The 21,048-nt window shown below is 50.5% G+C and overlaps 1 protein-coding gene across 3 annotated transcripts in view; it reads left to right on the top strand.

Annotated features, from left to right (window-relative positions):
* Positions 1–9,954, top strand: part of WDR45B (WD repeat domain 45B) — a 28,710-nt gene extending 18,756 nt beyond the window's left edge. For 2 of the 3 annotated variants that reach the window (XM_040456746.1, XM_040456747.1), the window contains 7 exons: positions 1,812–1,899; positions 3,164–3,258; positions 5,831–6,021; positions 6,572–6,657; positions 7,296–7,397; positions 8,112–8,233; positions 8,592–9,954. In XM_040456746.1, the coding sequence (XP_040312680.1) occupies positions 1,812–1,899; positions 3,164–3,258; positions 5,831–6,021; positions 6,572–6,657; positions 7,296–7,397; positions 8,112–8,233; positions 8,592–8,698 (791 nt within the window). In that variant the 3' untranslated portion in view covers positions 8,699–9,954. The remainder of the gene's footprint in view (positions 1–1,811; positions 1,900–3,163; positions 3,259–5,830; positions 6,022–6,571; positions 6,658–7,295; positions 7,398–8,111; positions 8,234–8,591) is intronic. The other variant, XM_040456748.1, reaches the window with a different exon arrangement.
* The last annotated feature ends 11,094 nt before the right edge of the window (positions 9,955–21,048 follow it).

Below are 21,048 nucleotides of genomic sequence, written 5' to 3'. Positions count from 1 at the left end.
AGGGCGTTGGGTCTGGTCACTTTCCTTTTGTGAGTGAGAAATCAAGCTGCTGGCCCTAGGCCTTTCTCATGCTGTTTCCAGAAAAAATTTTTTTAACTTTGTTTTATTTATTTATTTTTGATAGAGAGCACAAGCAGGGGAGGGGCAGAGAGAGAGAGAGAGAGAGAGGGGGGACCCCAAGCAGGCTCTGCACCGTCAGCACAGAGCCCAGTGTGGGGCTCAACCCACGAACCTCGAGATCATGGTCTGAGCCGAAATCAAGAGTCAAACGCTCAACCAATGAAGCCGCTGAGGCACCCTGAGAAATTTCTGAAAATAGAGTTCATGTGGATTTGTGACACGCTTGATGTGGCTCGTCTTTGGGTTCTGTCTGGTTTGGGCCAGAGGCTTTTTGGTGTTAGGTTGCAGACCAGGGAAAGGTGACTTTTGACCTGCTTTATGAGTTCAAGAGCAGACATGCCCTTTTCCCAGGAGGCTGTTCTTTCAGTGAGGTGAGTCCATTGACTGAGCTTCTGTCCCACTTAACGTGCTGCTGCTTCATTGCCCTTTGAGGAGGAGCCCACTGTCGGGATTTGTTAAACGAAGGGATTTACCAATCCAAGATGGTATTTGAAAGGAGTAAGAACAGAAATCTGCTTCAGTTTTGAATGGTTAGTTTTGGTTTTGGTTTTGTTTTTATTTTTTTTTAATGTTTATTTATTTTTGAGAGAGAGAGAGAGACAGAACATGAACGGGGGAGGGGCAGAGAGAGAGGGAGACACAGAATCGGAAACAGGCTCCAGGCTCCGAGCCATCAGCCCAGAGCCTGACGCGGGGCTCGAACTCACGAACCGTGAGATCGTGACCTGAGCTGAAGTCGGATGCTCAACCGACTGAGCCACCCAGGCGCCCCATCGAATGGTTAGTTTTAACCTCTTCATTAGTGAATAATTTGACGAAAGTTTGGTAGTTCTACGTGTTTTCTCTTGATCTGAAATTGAGGTTACTGAGTCCCTCTGGCAAAACTTCCGTGTGAATTCCACCTCCAGGACGCGAGCTGGCCGTGGTGTCAGGACCTCGGGGGAGACATTCCTTCCCTTCCACTCTTGGCCCGCCCGTGACCTACTGAGAAAGCTTACTTTCCCTCACCTCACACCCTTCCTAGACAGCTTTGCAAGAGACCGATGGAGGAGATGGAGACTGTGTACCCCCACCTCTTCCCCGGCACAGGGCTGGCCGCTCTCTGTCTCCTCAGAGGTCTGGACGTGTCTTGGCCCTGGGGATGCAGACAGCTAGTACATCATAAAGCACCGCGGTGTGAGAAGAAGCAGGCACGGTGGGGTGGGGGTGAGAGAAATCCCTGGCCCTGCTTTTTTATCTGTTCAAACTGAAGCCTTTCTTTTCTTGATTCAGGTGTGTGTCTAGCACCTGAGCAGTAACTGTGGGTGGGCTTGCTTTTGGCTCAGTCCAGTGGAACCGAGGGTGGGGGAAGTTCACCTGGAAACTAGGCGCGGTTGGCAGAGGAGGTGTGTGTGCGTGTCTCTGCGTACATGTGCATGTGTGCGTACGTGTACACAAGGGCGGGAGAGGGAGATCGGCTGCAGGGGGTGGTGTGGAGCCGGCCGGGTACTGGAAGGGAAGGGGGGGTGGTGCGTGAACACCCTGCTACCAGAGACAGTGTGGCGAGTGGTGGAACGCAGGCGTCCGGCCGTGTGTGACCGGGCACCAGGAGAGCGGCACGTCCACCTGCTCGGAGATGAATGAGGGGGAAGGACCCCTTCAGAGTGCCCTCCCTTTATTGGTGTACCCATAAGTTCTCTCTGAAATTTCAGTGATGATCTGGGATGACCTGAAAAAGAAGACTGTTATTGAAATAGAGTTTTCTACAGAAGTCAAAGCAGTCAAACTGCGGCGAGATCGGTAGGTTTGCTAAGTTTTTTTGTTTTTTGTTTTTTTTTTCAACGTTTATTTATTTTTGGGACAGAGAGAGACAGAGCATGAACGGGCGAGGGGCAGAGAGAGAGGGAGACACAGAATCGGAAACAGGCTCCAGGCTCTGAGCCATCAGCCCAGAGCCCGACGCGGGGCTCGAACTCACGGACCATGAGATCGTGACCTGGTTGAAGTCGGACGCTTAACCGACTGCGCCACCCAGGCGCCCCTGGTTTGCTAAGTTTTAAAAGTGGATTAGTTGCTTTCTCTGGAAACGTCTAAAATGCTTCATACTGGAGGAAAAAGTGTGTTTAGGAAAATGTCGTCTTCAGATGTGATGATGGTAGTTCATGACCAAAGGACGTAGGGTTATTTGTATTGCTGCAAAGAAGGTGTGAGTTTTATGGGTTTCCAGGGCTGGCATAGAAGCGGTTTGTCAGTGGACAAAGCCGGCAGTCCCCGGTGGCGCTCAGGCCTTCAGAGACCTGTCCCCGTCCAGCATGTTCCCACTGGGAACCAGGGGGAGCCTGGACTTGCCCCCTTCTGAGTCCAGCTTTTCCAAAGGCTGCCTCAGTAAATGTCCCCTTTGAAGGTAAAGGAAAATTGGGAGACTCCCCAGTGAGAAGGTGACGTTGATCTTACCTGTTGGAAGTCGCTTCTCTGAGCTGTTGTCCTCGTGGCCCTCAGGAAAACAGAGAAGTTCTTACTGGAGTTTCATTAATTTGGATCTTAATGTGGTATGATTCATATCCTCAGTGTGGGAGGGCAGAGGTGCCGAACAAAATGAATGCAATAGCGACTGTCAGACCTGGACTCTTAGGTTTGTGACCTCCAGGAATGTTGGTCTCTAGGGCCCTTTAATAATGCGAATACTGGAGCCAAATAGGGATCTTTCCAACATTTTAAATTGTCAAGACAGATCTAAGAGCGTATAGAGAAATGATTTCTGCCCTGTGATTGCTACTTGGTTCTTACTCTGGGTGAAATATTATCCAAAAATGTCTTTAAATCTCAGAAAGGTCCGTTGGGCAGCCTGCAGCCAGGTAGGAGGCCCTCGTTCGTCAGCGCCTGCCACACCCCTCGGTGCTCACTGGTGACCTCCAAAGATGACACCTGCAAGGGGTTCTGATTCAAGAGGGATACTTTCGTACGTGGTGTTTGTTCTAAGCTTCAAAATGATAAGAACAGAAGTCACAGGATGCTTGAGTTTCACTTTTGGGAATAGGAATCTTGATTGTTTTTTTCTTTCCAGAATTGTGGTTGTCTTGGACTCCATGATTAAGGTGTTTACATTTACACATAATCCCCATCAGTTGCATGTCTTTGAAACCTGCTATAACCCTAAAGGTAAGAAATTCAGAGTCAGCGATGGGAATTGGCTTCTTCACGTTCCGTCCAGGTGGACGCAGACCTGTGCTTGGTGCCCTGTCCTCCGGCCGGTCTTTATTTGAGTGGCATTGCTCTGGTGAGATGGGTCCTGAGGCACATCGGGCGAACCCTGACGGACACAGGCTCCTCTTTTTTTCCTTCTTCACCCTTTCCCTCGGTCCACTCCACCTCCTCCTGGAAGGCTCTCCCGGCCACGTGCTCACTCCAGAGACTGGCCTGGTAGGCAGTGCCTCTGAGACCCTCTTGTATCACAGTCATGGGGCAGGGGAGTGGGGGGAGTGGAGGTTGAGGGATTTTTTCACAGTCGTTGTCAGCCATTCAGGAGCTCCTTGGTGGGCCGCGGTTTTGGGGTTTTACTGAGTTCTGAGGGACTTTCTTCCCTCCTTTGTTTTGGAGCAGGGATTACAGGTGACTGACTTTGCTATTCGTTATAGCATCTTAATTTCTTTTTAAAATTTTTAGGTTTTTTAAATTCTAGCTTTATTGAGGTCTAATATACGCAAAACTCATTCATTTTTTTTAATGTTTATTTATTTTTGAGAGGGGAAGGTGCGGAGGGAGACAGAATTGCAAGCAGGCTCCGCGCCATCAGCACAGAGCCTGACATGGGGCTCGATCTCACAAACCTGGGGATCATGACCTGAGACGAAATCAAGAGTCAGGTGCTTAACCGACTGAACCACATGGTCGCCCCTAAAGCTCACTCATTTCAAGTTTATTATTTGGTAATATTTAGTCATTGTAATCACTTGTGTAACTACCACCAGAGTGCAGACAAACCGGTACCGTCACCCAAAAGCTTTTCTTCAGGCGGTCCCCTTGCCCACCTGTCCTTCCAGTTGTGCCTTTTCAGATGTGCTTGGTGTCTTACGGTACTTTTTGGATGTCTCCATGTGTTCAGGAGATATGCTTGTTTTCCTTGCTAAGTAACATTCCATAGTGTGGACATCCCAGATTGTTTATCCACACCAGTGTTTTGGCTGTTATGGACGGAAGTTGCTGTGAGTATTCACGTACGAGTCTTTGCGTGGAGGTAGAGTTTTATTTCTCTTGGCTAAATACTGAAGAGCACTGTGGCGGGGTCCCGCTGTAGTTACGGTCTGGCTGTGTCTTCTGGTGTCCCCACTGGTGATCCAGGAGAGCTCCAGCTGGAGCAGGCCTTGCCTCGGCACGGCACGTGTTTGTGTCCCTCTTTGTAACCTGGGGCTGGTAATGGTGTCTCCTGCGGTGTCCTCTACATTTCTCTGAGGACGGTGATGTAGCTTATCGCCATTCTGGTATCTTTTATGAGGGGGTCTTCACTTCCTCTCCTCACCATCTGAGTTGTAGTTCTCTGTACGTTCTAGATAAGGCTCTTTGTTACCACTTCTGCAGATAACTTCAGCTGGTCTGTGGTTTTGTGCAAAACAAAGGTTTTCATTTACATGTTCTTCTAGGAACTTTAGATCTTAAGCTACATCTTTAATCCATTTTTTGTGTATGGCATGAGGCACAGGCCCAGATTTGTATTTTTCGATGTGAATATCCAGTTTCTTTTTTTTTTTTTTTTTTTTTTCCTCAACGTTTATTTATTTTTGGGACAGAGAGAGACAGAGCATGAACGGGGGAGGGGCAGAGAGAGGGAGACACAGAATCAGAAACAGGCTCCAGGCTCTGAGCCATCAGCCCAGAGCCTGACGCGGGGCTCGAACTCACGGACCGCGAGATCGTGACCTGGCTGAAGTCGGACGCTTAACCGACTGCGCCACCCAGGCGCCCCGTGAATATCCAGTTTCTAGTGCCATTTGTTAAGAAGACTTTTTTTTTGTTACTCACGTAAGTGTAAGATTTTTCTGGATTCTTTATTCTGTTCCAGTGGTATGTCTTTAAGCCAGTACCATACTGCTTTGATTTCTGCAGCTCTAAAATAATTCTTAAAATTAGGTAGTGTAAGTTTTCCGATTTTGTTCTTGTTTTACAAGAAAATTTGGCTACTCTTTGGACTTGCTGTTCCTTATAACTTTCAGTATCACCTTTCTTCAGGAAGCCTGCAGAGGCTCTAATTGTGACCACGCGACCCTGCAGGGGGACGTAGGTTGTGGCTGTGACCGCAGTAGATCAGATCAGGCTCTCTCCGTCTGTCAGACCTTTGGTTTTCTTTTACATCGTGTTGCAGTGTCTCATACAGGCACTGTTAAACTTATCCCCAAGTTTTTTGGTTGTTTTATGCAATTGTTAATGGAGGTTTTAGATTTCACAGTTTTGTATGTCAGTAGCTGGCACCACGGAAGACAGACATTTGACAGAGTTTATTCAAGAACAAGTTCAGCAGATGTTTCCAGTTAAGAGGCGGCCTCACAGGAGTTACTTTTGTCTTCTGATACACCCTTTACAGTGAAAAGATTTTGTGATTCTGATATAAATGGAAACCCATAGAGAAGTCTTACTGTTTTTTCTTGAGAGCTACAGGGCAGAGAGCAAGTTTTATTTGGGGAAAGTCGTGGCTTTTAGAGTCGTGAGTCCCTGATGGGTTTTCTTCGTCTCCGATCAGGCCTCTGCGTCCTGTGCCCCAACAGTAACAACTCCCTCCTGGCCTTCCCGGGCACCCACACGGGCCACGTGCAGCTCGTGGACCTGGCCAGCACCGAGAAGCCACCCGTGGACATTCCTGCCCACGAGGGCGTCCTGAGCTGCATTGCTCTCAACCTGCAGGGAACAAGAATTGCAACCGCATCTGAGAAAGTAAGCGTGTGTCCCTTCCTTGATGGAGCCGAGTGCCTGCCGCAGCGGCCCTTGCACTCCGGGGACCTGACTCGTGGGCCCCGCCGAAAATTGGCCCTTCCCTGTGGGTTCTCGGCCACCTTCTCTCAGGAATCACGTTGCAGTTGAAAAGCCTTTTACTTGGTGAAGCCTCCTCTGTTTGGCAGCAGTTAGCGCTAGTTTTTCCAGCTGGCCACGGGAGTCCTGGTGAGGATGGCATCTCTAGGCACAGAACTGACCGCTCCAGGAGCAGGTCAGCCTGGCTGTGGCAGTCGCTTAGGCGTCTGCCAGGGCGGGAGATGCGGGGGGTTAGTGGAGGGCTGGTGCCCAGGGGGCTGGCTCCTACCCGGTGCTCTCGGGCTGGACAGCTACCAGCGAATTCTCCAGCAGGACAGAGGGAGCCGGTCGAGTTTTACATGTTGGGGGGGTTTGGGAAGGGCTTGTATGGGCTGAAGGGTTTGTGAGTATGATACTCGTCTCAAAAAACTAAAAAGTTGTGAATGACAATAAAACGCTTCGCTGTTTTTCAAAGGGGACCCTTATAAGAATATTTGATACTTCATCAGGGCATTTGATCCAGGAACTGCGAAGAGGATCCCAAGCAGCTAATATTTATTGGTAAGAAGGCCCATCACTGCCCGGGGTCGACCTCATCGATACGGGGCCTGTGTGGCTGAGGGAGTCAGGACTAAAGCCCATCACTGCTCCGGCTTCTCTCTAGGATAAGCTGTGGTCTTTTAAGGCAAACACCGGAGCCCTTGTTAGCTCCCCTGTAGTCACTTGGGCGCCCTGTGGTGTTGGTGGCACTGCGGTGGCAGTCCCCCGCGTGGGTGGTTCTTTCTTTGCATTTGTGGCCTTGGCAGGTGCTGAGCAGCATTCGGGTCTGTGAGATAAACATGGACTTCTTACATGAACTCAGGGCGTGTGTCCATGCAGCCCCGCGGTGGCGGGCCCTCCTGTCTGCTCTCACGGCCCTTCCAGCCGGCGGGGGGCGGGGGGGGGGCGCTCAGGGTGGGTTTACGGGAAGCCCCTTCCCCTCCCTGTCACCCAAGGAGGGGCCCAGCTGTGGCACGCTGGGTGGTCCCACGGAGAGCACCGGGGCGGGGGTGGCGGGTGGGGGTGCTGGTGCTTCACATTGCTCTCCGGAATTCATTCCGGAAGGCTCAAGGCACCAGCTCACGTGCTGTGGCGCTGTGGTTGGGGCCGGGCTCCGCTGCATCCACACGAAACCAGAGCTTCATCTGATTTCTCTGCAGCATCAACTTCAATCCGGATGCGTCCCTCATCTGCGTGTCCAGTGACCACGGCACAGTGCACATTTTTGCTGCCGAAGATCCAAAAAGGAATAAACAGTCCAGGTAGGTTTCCCAGAGCTGAAAGGACTGGTCCCTCCCTCAGGCACATTCGGAACGAAGCCCCGATCCACCACCCACTTGACACCCTGAGAGTCAGTGCGGGCCACGTGCACACGGGTACAGCATAGGGCTGTAAGTGCATTTTTCTGGAGGATTTTCTTTTCTCTGGCTTTCTTTATTGTGAGAATACAGTAATACACAAACGTACAAATCATGTTAATTGACTTACTTGTTATCGGTAAGGCTTCTGGTCGCCAGTAGGCTCTGAGTTAAATTTTGTGGGAGTCAGAAGTTATACCCGGGATTCCGACTGCTGGGGGCTGGTGTCCCTAACCCACTCACTGTTCAAGTGTCCGCAGTACCTGATGCTAAAAGGGACATCGCTGCTTGCTTGTCTTTAGCTGCTTAGTGTGTGACCAGGATCCAGTCACCTTTCCCGTGGTTTAGAACTCGGACCTGCGCCCTGGCGGCTATTGTCACATTCAGCAAATCCGTTTAGTGGCCGCAGACACCTGCACCTTCTGGTGCCGATGGTTTCCGGGTTTATCTTAAGCCGTTGGGAAGCGCTTAGTTTTTTCATGCGAGAAGTAAAACTAAAAGGAAAAGTAGAATTTAAAGTATCTGGGTTCAGGCTGTATGGGAGCCATGTTTCACCTTCGTCATGGAAACGTAACTGCCTTTTCTCTCCTCCCTTTTCTGTGTCCCCTCACCTCCTAGTCTGGCCTCAGCCAGTTTCCTTCCAAAGTACTTCAGTTCCAAGTGGAGTTTTTCCAAGTTTCAGGTTCCCTCAGGCTCTCCGTGCATCTGTGCCTTTGGAACAGAGCCAAATGCCGTCATCGGTAAGTGGTCCTTGGCGCTGGCTGGCCCGTGCTCGCTCTCCTGGGGCGCAGGGGTCCCACTCGGGGTCTGCACAGCTGTGTAGGGGGACACCAGCCCCCTGCCCTCTAGGGTTTCCCAGGAAGATGTGGGGGCAAGGTTTTCCCCCTCCGCACGTAAGTGGGAAACACAAACCACCCTAGAGCAGGTTGGGTTCCTGGCCACGTGTGTGCTCAGCCAGGAACGGGGTCCCTTGTCGCCCACAGTCACCCTGAGCGGCTGCTCAGAGCAGGGCCGTTCACAGTTCCTCTCAGTGAGGTCTGTCTGCTTTGAACTTTGAGGGAAGAAACACATGAGTAAAACGGTCTCCTTCTGTCTCAGCGATTTGTGCAGACGGCAGCTACTACAAATTCCTATTCAACCCCAAGGGGGAGTGCATCCGGGACGTCTACGCGCAGTTTCTGGAAATGACCGATGACAAGCTGTGACTCTCCGTCAGGAGTGCAATCAACAGCCACGGCCGACCGCCGCCAAAGCGCTGAGTGTGCCCTTCAGACTCCCGGGGCTGGTGCCGGCGGCAGGACCGCCCGGGGACCTTGGTCCTGAAGCCATTCTGTGGTTGTCTGTTTTCCTGAGCAGGGCTTCCCATTCCCAGTATTAAAGAAGGAATCATCACCGAGGCAGCGTAGACACTCGCGTGGCTGTGAGCAGCCCGGGCCCGGCTGCTGGCCTGTTTCCTTTAGTTCAGCTGTGATGCTTTCGTGCTTCCGCCGCGCCCCCCGCCTCTTCCCGCCGTGCACCTGGGGGCTCCGTACACACATAGGGACTGGGTTGAGAAAACGGTGGACAAATCGAAATTTGTTTTGGCGACAGATTCCATCATTTTTACTGAGTCTGCAGTGGGGAAACGAGCAACTGTGCAAATGATGGTTCTTACATTACAACCGATTTTTCAACAGAGGAATAATACCAGCAGCTTGCCTTAGAAAAGGAGAGGGGGATTCCTCCTGTCTGAACACGAAGAGACACAGCCGTGTTGGAGAACACAGGGTGGGCGTCTCCCTGCGAGCCCGCGTCCTGGTCTCCGTGCCTGTCGTGAGCCTGTGGCGTGGCTGTGCGCGTGCTTGTGCCGCGTCCCTGTCCTTCTGTCGGGATGGAGGCAGGAGCAGCGCACTCTGTGTGCCCTGCGGTCTCCTGAGTGTCCCTCTTGTGTGTCGGGAGCAGTAACGTGTAGACTTTCAGAATCAGTCCCCGAGAAAAGCGTCACGGAATCCGGAGGAGGTGGAGGGAAGCGTGGGGCATCTGGGCAAAGCAGGCCTCGTCTGGGCGGGAGCAGGAGACCCTGGCCGTCGCCTCGGGTCGGTCGGTCGGTCGGTCGGTCGGTCGTTGGGGAGAGTAGCAGTACGCTAACGGGAAGGAAAGGCACGCAGTACCGTTTTCTAACGTGGTAACTGACACAGGTTATGGGCTCTATGTTGTTAGTACTCCCAGAAGTAGGTATTTAATTTGCTGAAATTCCCTTTCAAGAAACCTAACTTCACGGTTTTGATTTCAGGTAGCAAACGTCTGCGGGAGCAGCTCTCTGTTCTGCCTGTTCTTTTACTGTCACGTAATCAACTAACTTTGTATGTGGGTTTCAGTGTAAAGTACGCATGTTATACTTTTGTGTGTATTTAATCATGAAATTTAATTTTGCACTTATTTGTAATGTTTCTTTTAAATAAAAGTGACTAATTTTGTCGTACTCTGTATCCGTCAAGGGAAAAGAACTGTATGTCACAAACCCAGAACCATCGTTTTAGAATCGGCCTCCGCTGCCTGTCGTGGGGCGGCCCTGTGTGTGAGCTCCCACCTGGGGAGCAGAGGGGAAGGGAGGTGTTCATTAGCGGTTTTTATCGTCTGGTAGGCAAGCTGAGCCCACCGTGGCGGTGGCGAGTGGGACTCCCTCTCCGAGCGGCGCCTGCGTCCCGTCGGGTGCCTGGTCAGTGTGGTGTTGGCTCGTCTGACGCTCGAGCCCTAACCTTGCGTGGGGGCGAGGGACGCGTCCTGCACACTAGCACAATTACTGGTTTACGTTTTTCCTAGACACAGTCACTCTAGTGTATCCAACTGTACCTGCCACGGTGCACGGAGACGGCTCCCGAGCTGGGGGGAGGCAGCGGAGAGGCCGTACCCCAGACAACCCAGGGATGTTCTGGCATGCGGTGTTAGGGTCCAGTGGGAGATCACAGTCCTGGCTCTGCCACTCCGGGTATGACCTTGCCTCCTCCATACGGTGACACGATAGGGACGTTTGGGCCACGTGTGAGGGAGCCCTTGCCAAGGGGGCACCGGAGTTGCAGCCACAGGGCCGTGCCACCCTGCAAGGGGCCCTGGTGTGCCTCCTGGAGTTACCCCTTGGGAGGGTGAAGGCCCCACTTACCTGGGAAATGCCCTGGAAGGCCGAGGCAGCCAGGCGCTGTCCACCCGCCCAGGCCTGTGCTTGTGGCCAATTCGCCCCCCGTGGAGGCTTGGGAGGAGCAGTGTCCCCAGCACAAGTGAGCGGTCAGGTGGACCTTCTGTGGGCTCACGAAGAACAGCAAATGGCCGTCGCTGTGAAGCTCTGCGTAGACAGAGCGGGATTCCGTGGGCCGGGGCTACCCCCACCTCCTTCCTTGGCTGAGTCCTGTTGGCCCTTCAGCGTGGGTGTCGGAGGGACACACACACAAAAGGCCTCCCTCTGGGGGCCTCCAGAAGCCCCCGCTGGGTGGCCGGGCTGGATAGCTAGCGGTTGGTTGGTCACCAAGTGTCCAGGTCGACACCGAGGGGACAGTTTGTTCCCTCCGTGCCACTGGCTCCTAACGTCTCAGGTGGGGAGACTCGCCTCGGTGCCCTTCGACCGCCCCCCTCTGCAGGCTCGGCCGTCGTGTTAGGGTGTGGCGTCCTCAGGAGCCCTTGAGTTCCCTGGGCCTGCAGGGTGGCACTGGATACCTGGGGCCCACTCCCCTTCCCACCGCCACACGTCACCAGCCCTCGGTGGCTCCTGTGACCAGACGTCGTTCAGGTGCCAGACACGGTTTCACAAGATTTGGCCCCCGACCTCTCCTCGGTTCTTTCTGTGACGGGCATTGCATTGATGACAAACTTTGGGAACTTGGGACCAACAAAATTTTGGTCCTCAAAATGGATCAGAAAATGCTTACGATCAAACCAATGGTAAAACAGGAGAGAACGGGGGAGCCTGAAGCTGAAGCGGGAGTGCCCCGGGGTGCCAGCTGCAGAGGCCGCTCTTGGAAAGTGCCCACCTTCTATGGTGAAGTTCATAGTTGTCAGCATCAAAACGACTGTCCTTCGCTTGCCTGAAGACTTTGGCTTATCGGCCTTGTTTGTGATTATAAACGTTCTGGAAACACATCCTCGTGCACACGTTTGCACACTTGTCCACCTACATTTGCCACTGTCCCTGCTGCGCTTTTGTCGCTGGCTGTGCCCGGCACTGGCCTCCTCACATTCACCAGGACTGGGCTCCGGGCACCACCTGTTCATCTTCGGTGGAGAAGAGAGGTCTCCGGTCTCCGGGCAGGCTGAACATTCTGGACACCTTGCTGGCCACCTGAGAGTATTTTGGTAATTGCTTATTTGTGTCTTTGCCTGTTTCTCCACTGGTGTATTTTGTCTTTTTTGTTTGTAAGGACTTTTTCAGTAACTACCCCTTGTCACTTTTTCTACTTGGTGTTCAGTTCGAGGGTTTTTGCTTATTAGCTGTCTCCACATCTTGAATGTTTACGTATGTCTCTCTTTTTGCTTTATGGTTTCTGGTATTGGCTCGTGATTAAAACAAAGTGCTTTTCATTGGGCGCTTTCACGGATTTTGTTTTCACAGTTCACACTCACTGAAAGTGACGTCAAAGCTTGTAATGAGGTGAGGGTCTGGTCTTCCTGCACCGCAGACACTTAGGTGTTGCTCACACCCACAGGGCGACCCTAGTCCAGGCTGACACCACTGTCCTGGTACCTCGTTTGGCTTAGCCTTTTAGCACTCTTCAAAGTGTTCTGGTTCGGAAGAAAAATGATGCAGTTGCCCTATTTAATGCCATTTATCAATTGATCTGTTTATCCGCTGACTTAGAATACTACTTTATGGAGAACAGTGTCTGGTTATGTGGCTCTGCTGATCTTAAGCTTTTTTTTCTTCCAAGTGGGCTTTAAAGTATCCGGAATAATAGCTTAAAATAAAAATATTTTTGTGGAATTACAAAGATACAAAAATGATTCTCAATGGCTAAGGGACAGAACGTGTCCTGTCAGGATTTAATCAGCATTTTCTCCCCGACCCCAACGTGCTCGTATCTCTCATGGTACCATGAATGCGCAGTCATTCATATTTGCTTATTTGCAGATGATGTTAAGCGATTCAGCTTGTGTGGGAAGCAGCTCTTGAGTTTTTCTTGTGTCCTTCCTGTGTTCTGTTTGGTTTTAAAATAATTCTTGACAAAATTACAACCTGGAAAACTGATGTTTCTACACTATGGTTTTTCTTTTTTTTTTTTTTTTTTTTTTTATTTATTTTTTTTTTTTAACGTTTTTTTATTTTTGGGACAGAGAGAGACAGAGCATGAACGGGGGAGGGGCAGAGAGAGAGGGAGACACAGAATTGGAAACAGGCTCCAGGCTCTGAGCCATCAGCCCAGAGCCCGACGCGGGGCTCGAACTCACGGACCGTGAGATCTACACTATGGTTTTTCTATGCATGGGGCCTGTTGAACTTTCTGACTGTAAATTTATGGCTTTCATCAAATTGGTGAAAATTTCAGCCATTATCTCCTCAAATTAATTCTTACTTATCATTGACACTATCACTGCCCATCCCGCTTTCAAGCCTGTCACCGTGTCTTTTTCATTTCAGATGTATTTGTCAGTTCTCAAATCAGTTTCTGATTCATAGGAAACCTTCGTTTGCTCATCTGAGCATTTTTTTAAAAGTTTATTTATTTTGACACAGAGCAAACGGGGGAGGCGCAGAAAGAGAGGGAGATAGGGACTCCCAAGCAGGCCCCTCACTGTCAGCCCAGAGATGGGGCTCGATCTCACGAAGCACAAGAAACCATGAGTTGAACTGAGCCGAAACCAGGAGTCAGACGCTTAACCAACTGAGCCACCCCGGCGCCCCTTGAGCATTTTTTTACATCCTTGTGCATACTTATTGTGCATATGTTGACATCTTTGGTGATTCTAACGTCCGCTTTTTTTTTTTTTTTTAATCCTGAGTAGGAGTCACATTGACATGTCTTATGTGTGTCTAGCACTTTTTGGTTGTGTCTGAGGCATTGCAACTGGTACCCTGTAGATACTCCGTATTGTTAGGTTTCTCTGAGGAACACAGATCCTTTTTTTGTTTTAAGCACTTAATCATGCAGAAACCGTACGGCAGGCTCAGTGCCCCCGGGGGCAGGTGGCAGGTGGCAGGGCCCAGGAGAGCAGGGAGCCCTGAGGCGCTCACCTCGGGTGGGTGTGCAGTTTTGTCAAGTGGTTTTCTGCATCTGTTCCAGTGATCAACGTGAATCTCATTGATCTCTGAATGTTCAAGATCATGATCCTGAGATAAACCGCACGTGACTGTTACTCAGTTACTGTGTAGTTACTGCTGAATTCAGCTTGTTTGTATTTGAAGATTAGTTGTCAGTGTAGGAGGTACTTGGCTGGAACTTAATTTTCTCGCACCGTCCTTGCCACGTTTTGGGATTGTGGATTTCAGGTTAGTAATTTTGTGGTTTGGGCATTAATTTTAAAACCGTTTGCTTTACGCAACAGCCACCGAAACCTAAACATACACCAGATTCTAACCAAAGCGAAAGCGGTCCTGAGGGGCGGGGGCGGTAGCCTTGAGGTGGGATGATTTTAAAGCTCTGTCCAAGAGCCTGCCAGACACCTGCCACGCCATATTCACGAGTCGATCCTGGCCAGCCGCGGAAGTGCCTGGCGTCCGTGTGAGGTCTTCGTGGTGGTGAGTTTCAGTCCTCTGGGGTGTGTGAGCCAATGAGGACGGATTATCTCAGAGCCTCTCGAGGGCAGATGGAGATAATGACAGTCCAGAGTCTGTCCAGATACCATGGCAGATGGTGCCTTGGTGACCTTCAAAGCAGACAAGTGGCTGCAGAGAATCTACAGCATTTCCTGCCTGTCCAGATACCTCCAAGAGGGGCCAGTGTGTCCAGCTGTCAGCTTTGATGCTGACAATGGCCTGTTCTTTCAGTGGCTGGGATACACCCAGAAGACTGCTCTGTTCTGGGAGCTCGCTACCATTAGATGGTCTAGGCCATCTTATCCTGTAAGCAGAAACGAGGTGCCAGTGAGACTAACTCATTTATTTGAATAGAAGAAAGTACAAGACTTCTGTTCTCAAAATTAAGACCAGAAATGAGTTACTTGTCTAATTCTTAGAATCGTCTGCTTTTACTCCATGTTAAAATAACTGTTTCCCCTTGAACATCATGCCGTCTTTTGAAAGTCAGTGCACGTGTCCCAGAGACACTATTCAAAGTTCTCTGCAAGTGGCCCTCAGAGACGCAGGCACCTTTGGCCGGAGACAGCCAGAAGCGCTATCGCCTCACGGAGACCACTTCGTCACACCCCACAAAACGGTGGACACCGTGATTCGAGAGGACATCAGACAGCCCCACAGTCTGCTCTGGGGGGTGGTGGCATGCAGGGAAAGCTCCAGTGAGATTTCAGCCATGTTAGTGTTTGAATATAGCACCGTCCTTGGTGTCCACAGAACAAGGCTCCAGAGCCCTGCTCAAACTCTGCCACAAGTTGCCGCAGCCGTGGCCGCGAAGGGACTGAGACACAGAGCCCCTGGAGGTCACTCTCTCGCGACGGCCTCAGTCTCGGTGTGCCCGGTGTTTGGGGGGCCCACCTCGCAGAGGAAACCAAGGGAGGAAGCTCCCCCTGGGCCGAGGGGTGGACAGCAAGGCGTCTAAACCCTGGAAACAAGGGTGGGGTGCGTGTGCCTTCCACCCCTGATGGGACACGGAGGGAGCCACCCAAGGCGGCAGCACGCGCTCCAGCCCCAGCACCGCTCGGACTCGTCCACAGGGTCAGATCCGTGCAGGCCTCCAGCTCACTGTCAATCGTGTTTCCCCCCACCTTCTTCCAGGTGGAACTTTTTTTTTCTGGTAAAGTACACACAAAATTGACCATTTTAGAATACAATTCACAGCTCTAAGTGCACTCCCACTGTCCTGTGGCCGTCATCACCTCTACCTCCATTCCAGAACATCCCGTCTCCCCAGAATAGAGGCCTTGTGCCCTCGGGCAGTCCCCACTGCTCCCTCCCCAGCCCCTGGCGAGCGCAGGCTGCCTCTTTGTCCCGTGGACGTTTCAGAACTGGGATCACCATGTGTGACCTTGATGACCCCTGCTTTCTCTCTCGTGTTTCCAAGTTTATGCCTGTTGTAAACGCTGCTCTTTGTTCTTGCGCAGGGTCTCCAGGGAGAGGAGGGCCCGGAGGACACCCCGCCGTGAGCAGCTCAGGCTGGTGCTGCCGCTGACACACGCCTGCTCGCCAGCCGTAACTCGTGGCGCAGAGGGATCATCTTAGCTTTTTAAATCGTGTAAAGATTGGCCCGCACCCACTTTTGAGGGCGTGCATGGTTTTGTGAGTTTTGACAGATGCCACCGCCACAGTCCGCACACGGGCGCCCCGCTACGCACCCCCCTTCCCACTGTTTCCACCCCTGGCTGCAGCACCCGCTGACTTCCTCTCTCGACTGGGTTTTTTTCGGGCATCTTACAGTGTGTGCTTCCCGTGGCTGTGCAACCAGCCTGGTTATCCTTTCGCGGTTTGGGAGGCTGCGGGTCCGAGTCTGGGCGGCAGCGGGGCAGGCTGCCCCAGGCCCCTCTGTAGCTGCTGGTGGTGCCGGCCATCCGTGGCTGGGAGGTGGGTCCCGCCAGCCTCCGCCTCTTGTCCCCCGACTATCTCCCCTGTGCGCGTCTGTCCCTCCTCTCACCGCGATGCCTGCCGCTGGGTCAGGGCCCCCCTGACGGCCTCATCTTAAATTGGCTCCAACTGCAGAGGTTCACAGGTGCCGGGGGCAGGGCTTCGGCGTGGGTGAGGGGACATGGTTCACCGGGCACACGGTGCACCCAGCCCTCGAGTCGGCTTGTGTGTGTTGGTGGTTGCGAAAGTATCAGCTTTGTGCCCTTCTGACCACTAGACCCCTGTTTCTGGCTTGGGGAGGTCGTAGGCACTGCTGCAAAGACCCAGAGGGAGGCTGTGGGTGGACAGGATCAATGGCCCAGGACAAGATCGCGGGGTGTCCCGGGCGGGTGCCCTGCCTTCCCACTGGGAGGGGCTCTCCTCCAGCCTCCCTAAGGCTTTTTTCTTCTGCGTTTGGCAGAACTTGTCAGTGATGTCATGTGTCCTCACGTTGTCTTTATTGTTAGGCAAAATCCCCATGGCGCACAAGTGGCCGCGACAAGGCGGACGAGTGGGCACAATGTCCTCACAGCACCAGGCGGCCGCCAGCCATCTGTCTCTACCTTCTTTACCCACAATACCTTGCACGCACGAAGGACTCCCTCCCGTCTCCACCTTCTCCACGTCTCTTGGGAGCCACTAATCTGTTTTATGCCTCCGGTCTGCCTGTTGTCCTATGAACCGCATCATAGGGGACCTTTTGTCTTGCTCCTCAAACTTCGCATATCATCTGAGCGTTTTACCAGGCTGCAGCCTTCGTCAGAACCTCAGTCCTCTGGCTGCAGGACGTCTGTTGTGTGCCGGCCACGCAGGCCTGTCCTCCTCTGTTGTTGGGCATTGGAGTCATTTCCACCCCTCGCTCGTAGGAGCACGTGCTGGCGACGTACCTCTACAAGTTTCTGTGCGGGCACCTGCTTTCATTTTGCTCAGGCACAGACCCAGGAGCGGCATTGCTGGGATGCAGGGTGATGCTGTACTCACCGGAGAAGCCGCCGCTTTCCCATGGCAGCTGCACCTTGTCCCGTCCCCACCAGCACCGCACCAGGGTTCCTGTGTCTCCACACAAACTCGCCGGCATCTGATGTTCCCATTTTCTACGTGAGAGCCATGCTAGCGGGTGTGAAATGGTTTGCATTTCCGTCAGGATCATTACGTCCAGCTTCTTCATGTGCTTGTTGATTGTGTATCTTTGGGAAAATGTTCTAGTCCTTGGCACAATTTTTTCTTCTTTTTTTCTTTCTTTTTTTTTTTTTTAGAGCATGAATGCACGTGAGTGCGGGAGAGAAGCAGAGGGAGAGAGAATCTTAAGCAGGTGTCATGCTCAGCACAGAGGCCGACCTGGGGCTCGATCCCACACGCCGCGAGATCGTGATCTGAGCCAAAAATCAAGAGTCGATGCTCAACCATCGACCGAGCCACCCAGAAGCCCCCCCAGTTAAAACGTATGTAACACAGTTTACAGTTTTAGCCCTTTTTGCGCACTGTTCAGTGACAATGAGTGTATTGACACTGCGGCCACCACCTCCGTCTCCAGAACTGTTAATTATCCCAAACTAAACGTGTTCCCACTGACCAGGATCTTCCCCTGTCTGTCCCCTCAGCCTTTGGTAGCCTCTGTGTCACCTACTGTCTCAGGGAGTCCGCTGTTCCGGGGGCCTCATGGCTCATGGGAGCAACTCACACACTATTTGTCCTTCTGTGTCTGCTTATTCACTTAGTAGGTCTTCAGGGTTCACCCATAGCAGGTGTCAGGACTGCATTTGCTCATTTTTAAATTGGGTTGTCTTTTTGTTGAGTTGCAGGAATATGTAAATATACTTGGAATACATGATATGCAAATATTTTCTCCCATTCTGTAGGTTGTCTTTTCACATTCTTGATAATATTCTTTGATGTATAAAAGTTGTAATTTCTGGGGCATCTGGGTGGCTCAGTCAGTTAAGCATCCGACTCTTGGTTTTGACTTAGGTCATGGTCTCAAGGTGCATGAGTTCAAACTGCATTGAACTATCAGTACTTGGGATTCTCTCTCTCCCTGTCTCTTTGACCCTGCCCTGCTCGTTCTGTCTCTCAAAATAAATAAACTTCAAAAAAATTTTTTTTAAGTTTTAACTTGTTATGAGGCATAATTGGTTTTTTAAAAATTTTTTTCTTTTGTTGCTCATTTACTTCTGGTGTCAACCCTGAGAATCTGTTGCCAAATCTGTGGTCATGAATGTTTATCCCTGTGTTTTCCCTTGTAAGAGTTTTATAGTTTTAGTTCTGACAGTTGGGTCGCTGATCTGTTTTGAAGTAATTTTTGTATATGAAATGGGGTAAGGTTCCGTTCTTTTTGCGTGTGGTTATTCGTTTGTCGAAGATGGTGTTCTCTCTTCTTGAATGTTCTTGGAGCCCTTGTTGAAAATCCACTGGCCATAGATGCTTGGGTAGATTTCCGGACTCTGTTCTATTCCGTTGGCCCATGTGTCTACCCTTACGCCCAAGTCATACTGTTTTGATTACTGTAGCTTTGTAGGAAAATTTGAAATGAGCAAGTATGAGTCCTCCAGCTTTGTTTTTCTTGTTCTTTTCCAACACGGTTGTGACTATTAGGACCCCTTATATCCTTATGAATTTGAGGATTGGCTTTTCTAGTTCTGCAAAAGGCCCCTGGATTTATAATAGGGATTGTGTTGGGGAGCACTGGCATCTTAACAATAGAAGCTCCTCCTCGGGAACACAGGAGGACAGGATATTTCATTTATTCAGGTCTTTGTAATTTCTTTCAGCAGTGGTTTGTAGTTTTGAATCTACAAATCTTCCACCTCTTTGGTTAAATTTACTCCTAGGGATTTTATTTTTTTGGTGCTCTGATAAATGGAATTGTCTTCTTAACTTCCTTTTGGGTTGTTCACTGCTGGTGCACAAACACAGCTGATTTTTGCGTGTTGGCCTTGTACGCTGCATCCTCCTTGAATTTGTCTCTTTGTTCTCATAGTTTGTGTGTGTGGGTTCTGTGTGAGTTTCTATGGATACAATCGTGTCATCTGCAAACAGAGATAGTTTTACTTCCTCCTTTCCTATGTAGATGCCTTTCCTTTGGCTCGGCTACTTGGTCTGGCTAGGACGTCCAGGGGTGTTGAGCAGCAGTGGTGAGAACAGGTATTCTTGTCTTGAACGTAGAAGAAAAGCTTTCAGTCCGTTTCCATTGGGCATGATGGAAGCTGTGGATCTCTTGAGTTTTTCCTGCTTGAATTTTGTTGAGTTTCTTGGCTGCGTACATCAAACTTGGGGAGTTTTCAACCACAATATCTTCATATATTTTCCTGTCCTTTCCTCTCTCTGTTCTCCTGCTGGAGTTCCAACAGTACACATGATGGCGTGCCAGATGGTGTCCCATGGGTATCTTTTCTTTTTTTGAGAGCGAGCGACTGCACACACATGTGAGCAGGGGAGGGGGTAGACAGAGAAAATCTTAAGCAGGCTCCACACTAGGCTCCACACTCGGCACATTGAGTCGATCCCACAACCCTGAGGTCATGGCCTGAGCCGGACTGAGCTACTCAGGTGCTCCTCGTTTGTTTTTCTTCCCCTGCTGATTAGATTGTGTCCATTACCCGACCTTCAAGTTCACTGATTCTTTCTGATGCCTGCCCAAATCTGCTTTTGGACACCTAATATGAAATTTTTATTTTAGCTACTATACTTTTCAACTCCACAAAAATTTCTATTTTGCTCCTTTTTACAATTTCTCTTTTTTGATTTCTCTGATTTCTTTTAGTTTTTTGCCCATGGTTTCCCTTCTCTCTTTGTGCATGTTTAAGACAATTAATTTAAAGTCTTTAGTCCAGTAAGTGCAATTTCTGCACTTCCTCACAGACGGCTTGTCAATTTTTCCCCCTATGAATGGCCCATAGTTTCCTGGTCCTTTATGTTTTGTAATGTTTTTGTTGACAACTGCACAACTTGAATACCACAGCACTGTAACTCTAGAAATCAGATTCTCCCCCTTCCCCAAGGACTGTTGTTGCCTGACAAAAGCTGTAGTTGTCCATTTATTTGATAACTTTTCCAAACTATTTGGTAAAGACTGTATATCTCGTCCTGTGCGGTCGCTGAGTGTATGTCTTGTCCTGTGCGGTCACTCGACTTTGTTCCTTTAGCTTGTGTTCAGTTGATGTTTCATCAGAGATTTCCTTAAATTCTTGGACCTAATAAGATTGTTTTTTAAGTTTCATTTATTTATTTTTAGAGAGAGAGAGAGGGAGAGAGAGTGCATGTGCACACAAGCAAGTGGGGGAGGGGCAGAGAGAGGGGAAGAGAATCCCAAGCAGACGCCCCACTCAGCACAGAGCCGGACATGGGGCTTGATCCCATGACCCTGGGATCGTAACCTGAGCTGAAATCAAGAGTTGGACGCTCAAACGAGCCACCCAGGCACCCCAGTCTGTATGTGTCTTTATATTTAAAGTGGGTTTCTGGGGCGTCCAACTTTGGCTCAGGTCATGATCTCACAGTTTGTGAGTTCAAGCCCCATGTCGGACCCTGTGCTGACAGCTCGGAGCCTGGAGCCTGCTTAGGATTCTGTTTCCTTCTTTCTGCCCCTCCCCTGCTCATGTTCTCTCTCTCAAAAATAAACATTAAAACAAAAAAATAAAAAGAAATAAAGTGAGTTTCTTGCAGAGAATATACATACAGGTAGGGTTATGATTTTTGATTTGCTTTGACAATCTTTTTTTTTTTTTTTGATGTGTTTTAATTGGTGCATTTAAACCATTGGTGTTCAAAGTGATTACTGATAGAGTTGGATTAAAACCCACCATAGTCGTCACTGTTTTCTATGTGTTGCCCTCATTCTTTGAAAACTGTACGCGTAGGTATAGGTTTTTCTGGCATTTCTCC

The sequence above is a fragment of the Herpailurus yagouaroundi genome, unplaced genomic scaffold, assembly GCF_014898765.1.
Source record: "Herpailurus yagouaroundi ecotype Mexico unplaced genomic scaffold, PumYag 217, whole genome shotgun sequence".
In the NCBI taxonomy this organism is placed as follows: domain Eukaryota; kingdom Metazoa; phylum Chordata; class Mammalia; order Carnivora; family Felidae; genus Herpailurus; species Herpailurus yagouaroundi.
This window is presented reverse-complemented; position numbering and strand designations above follow the sequence as displayed.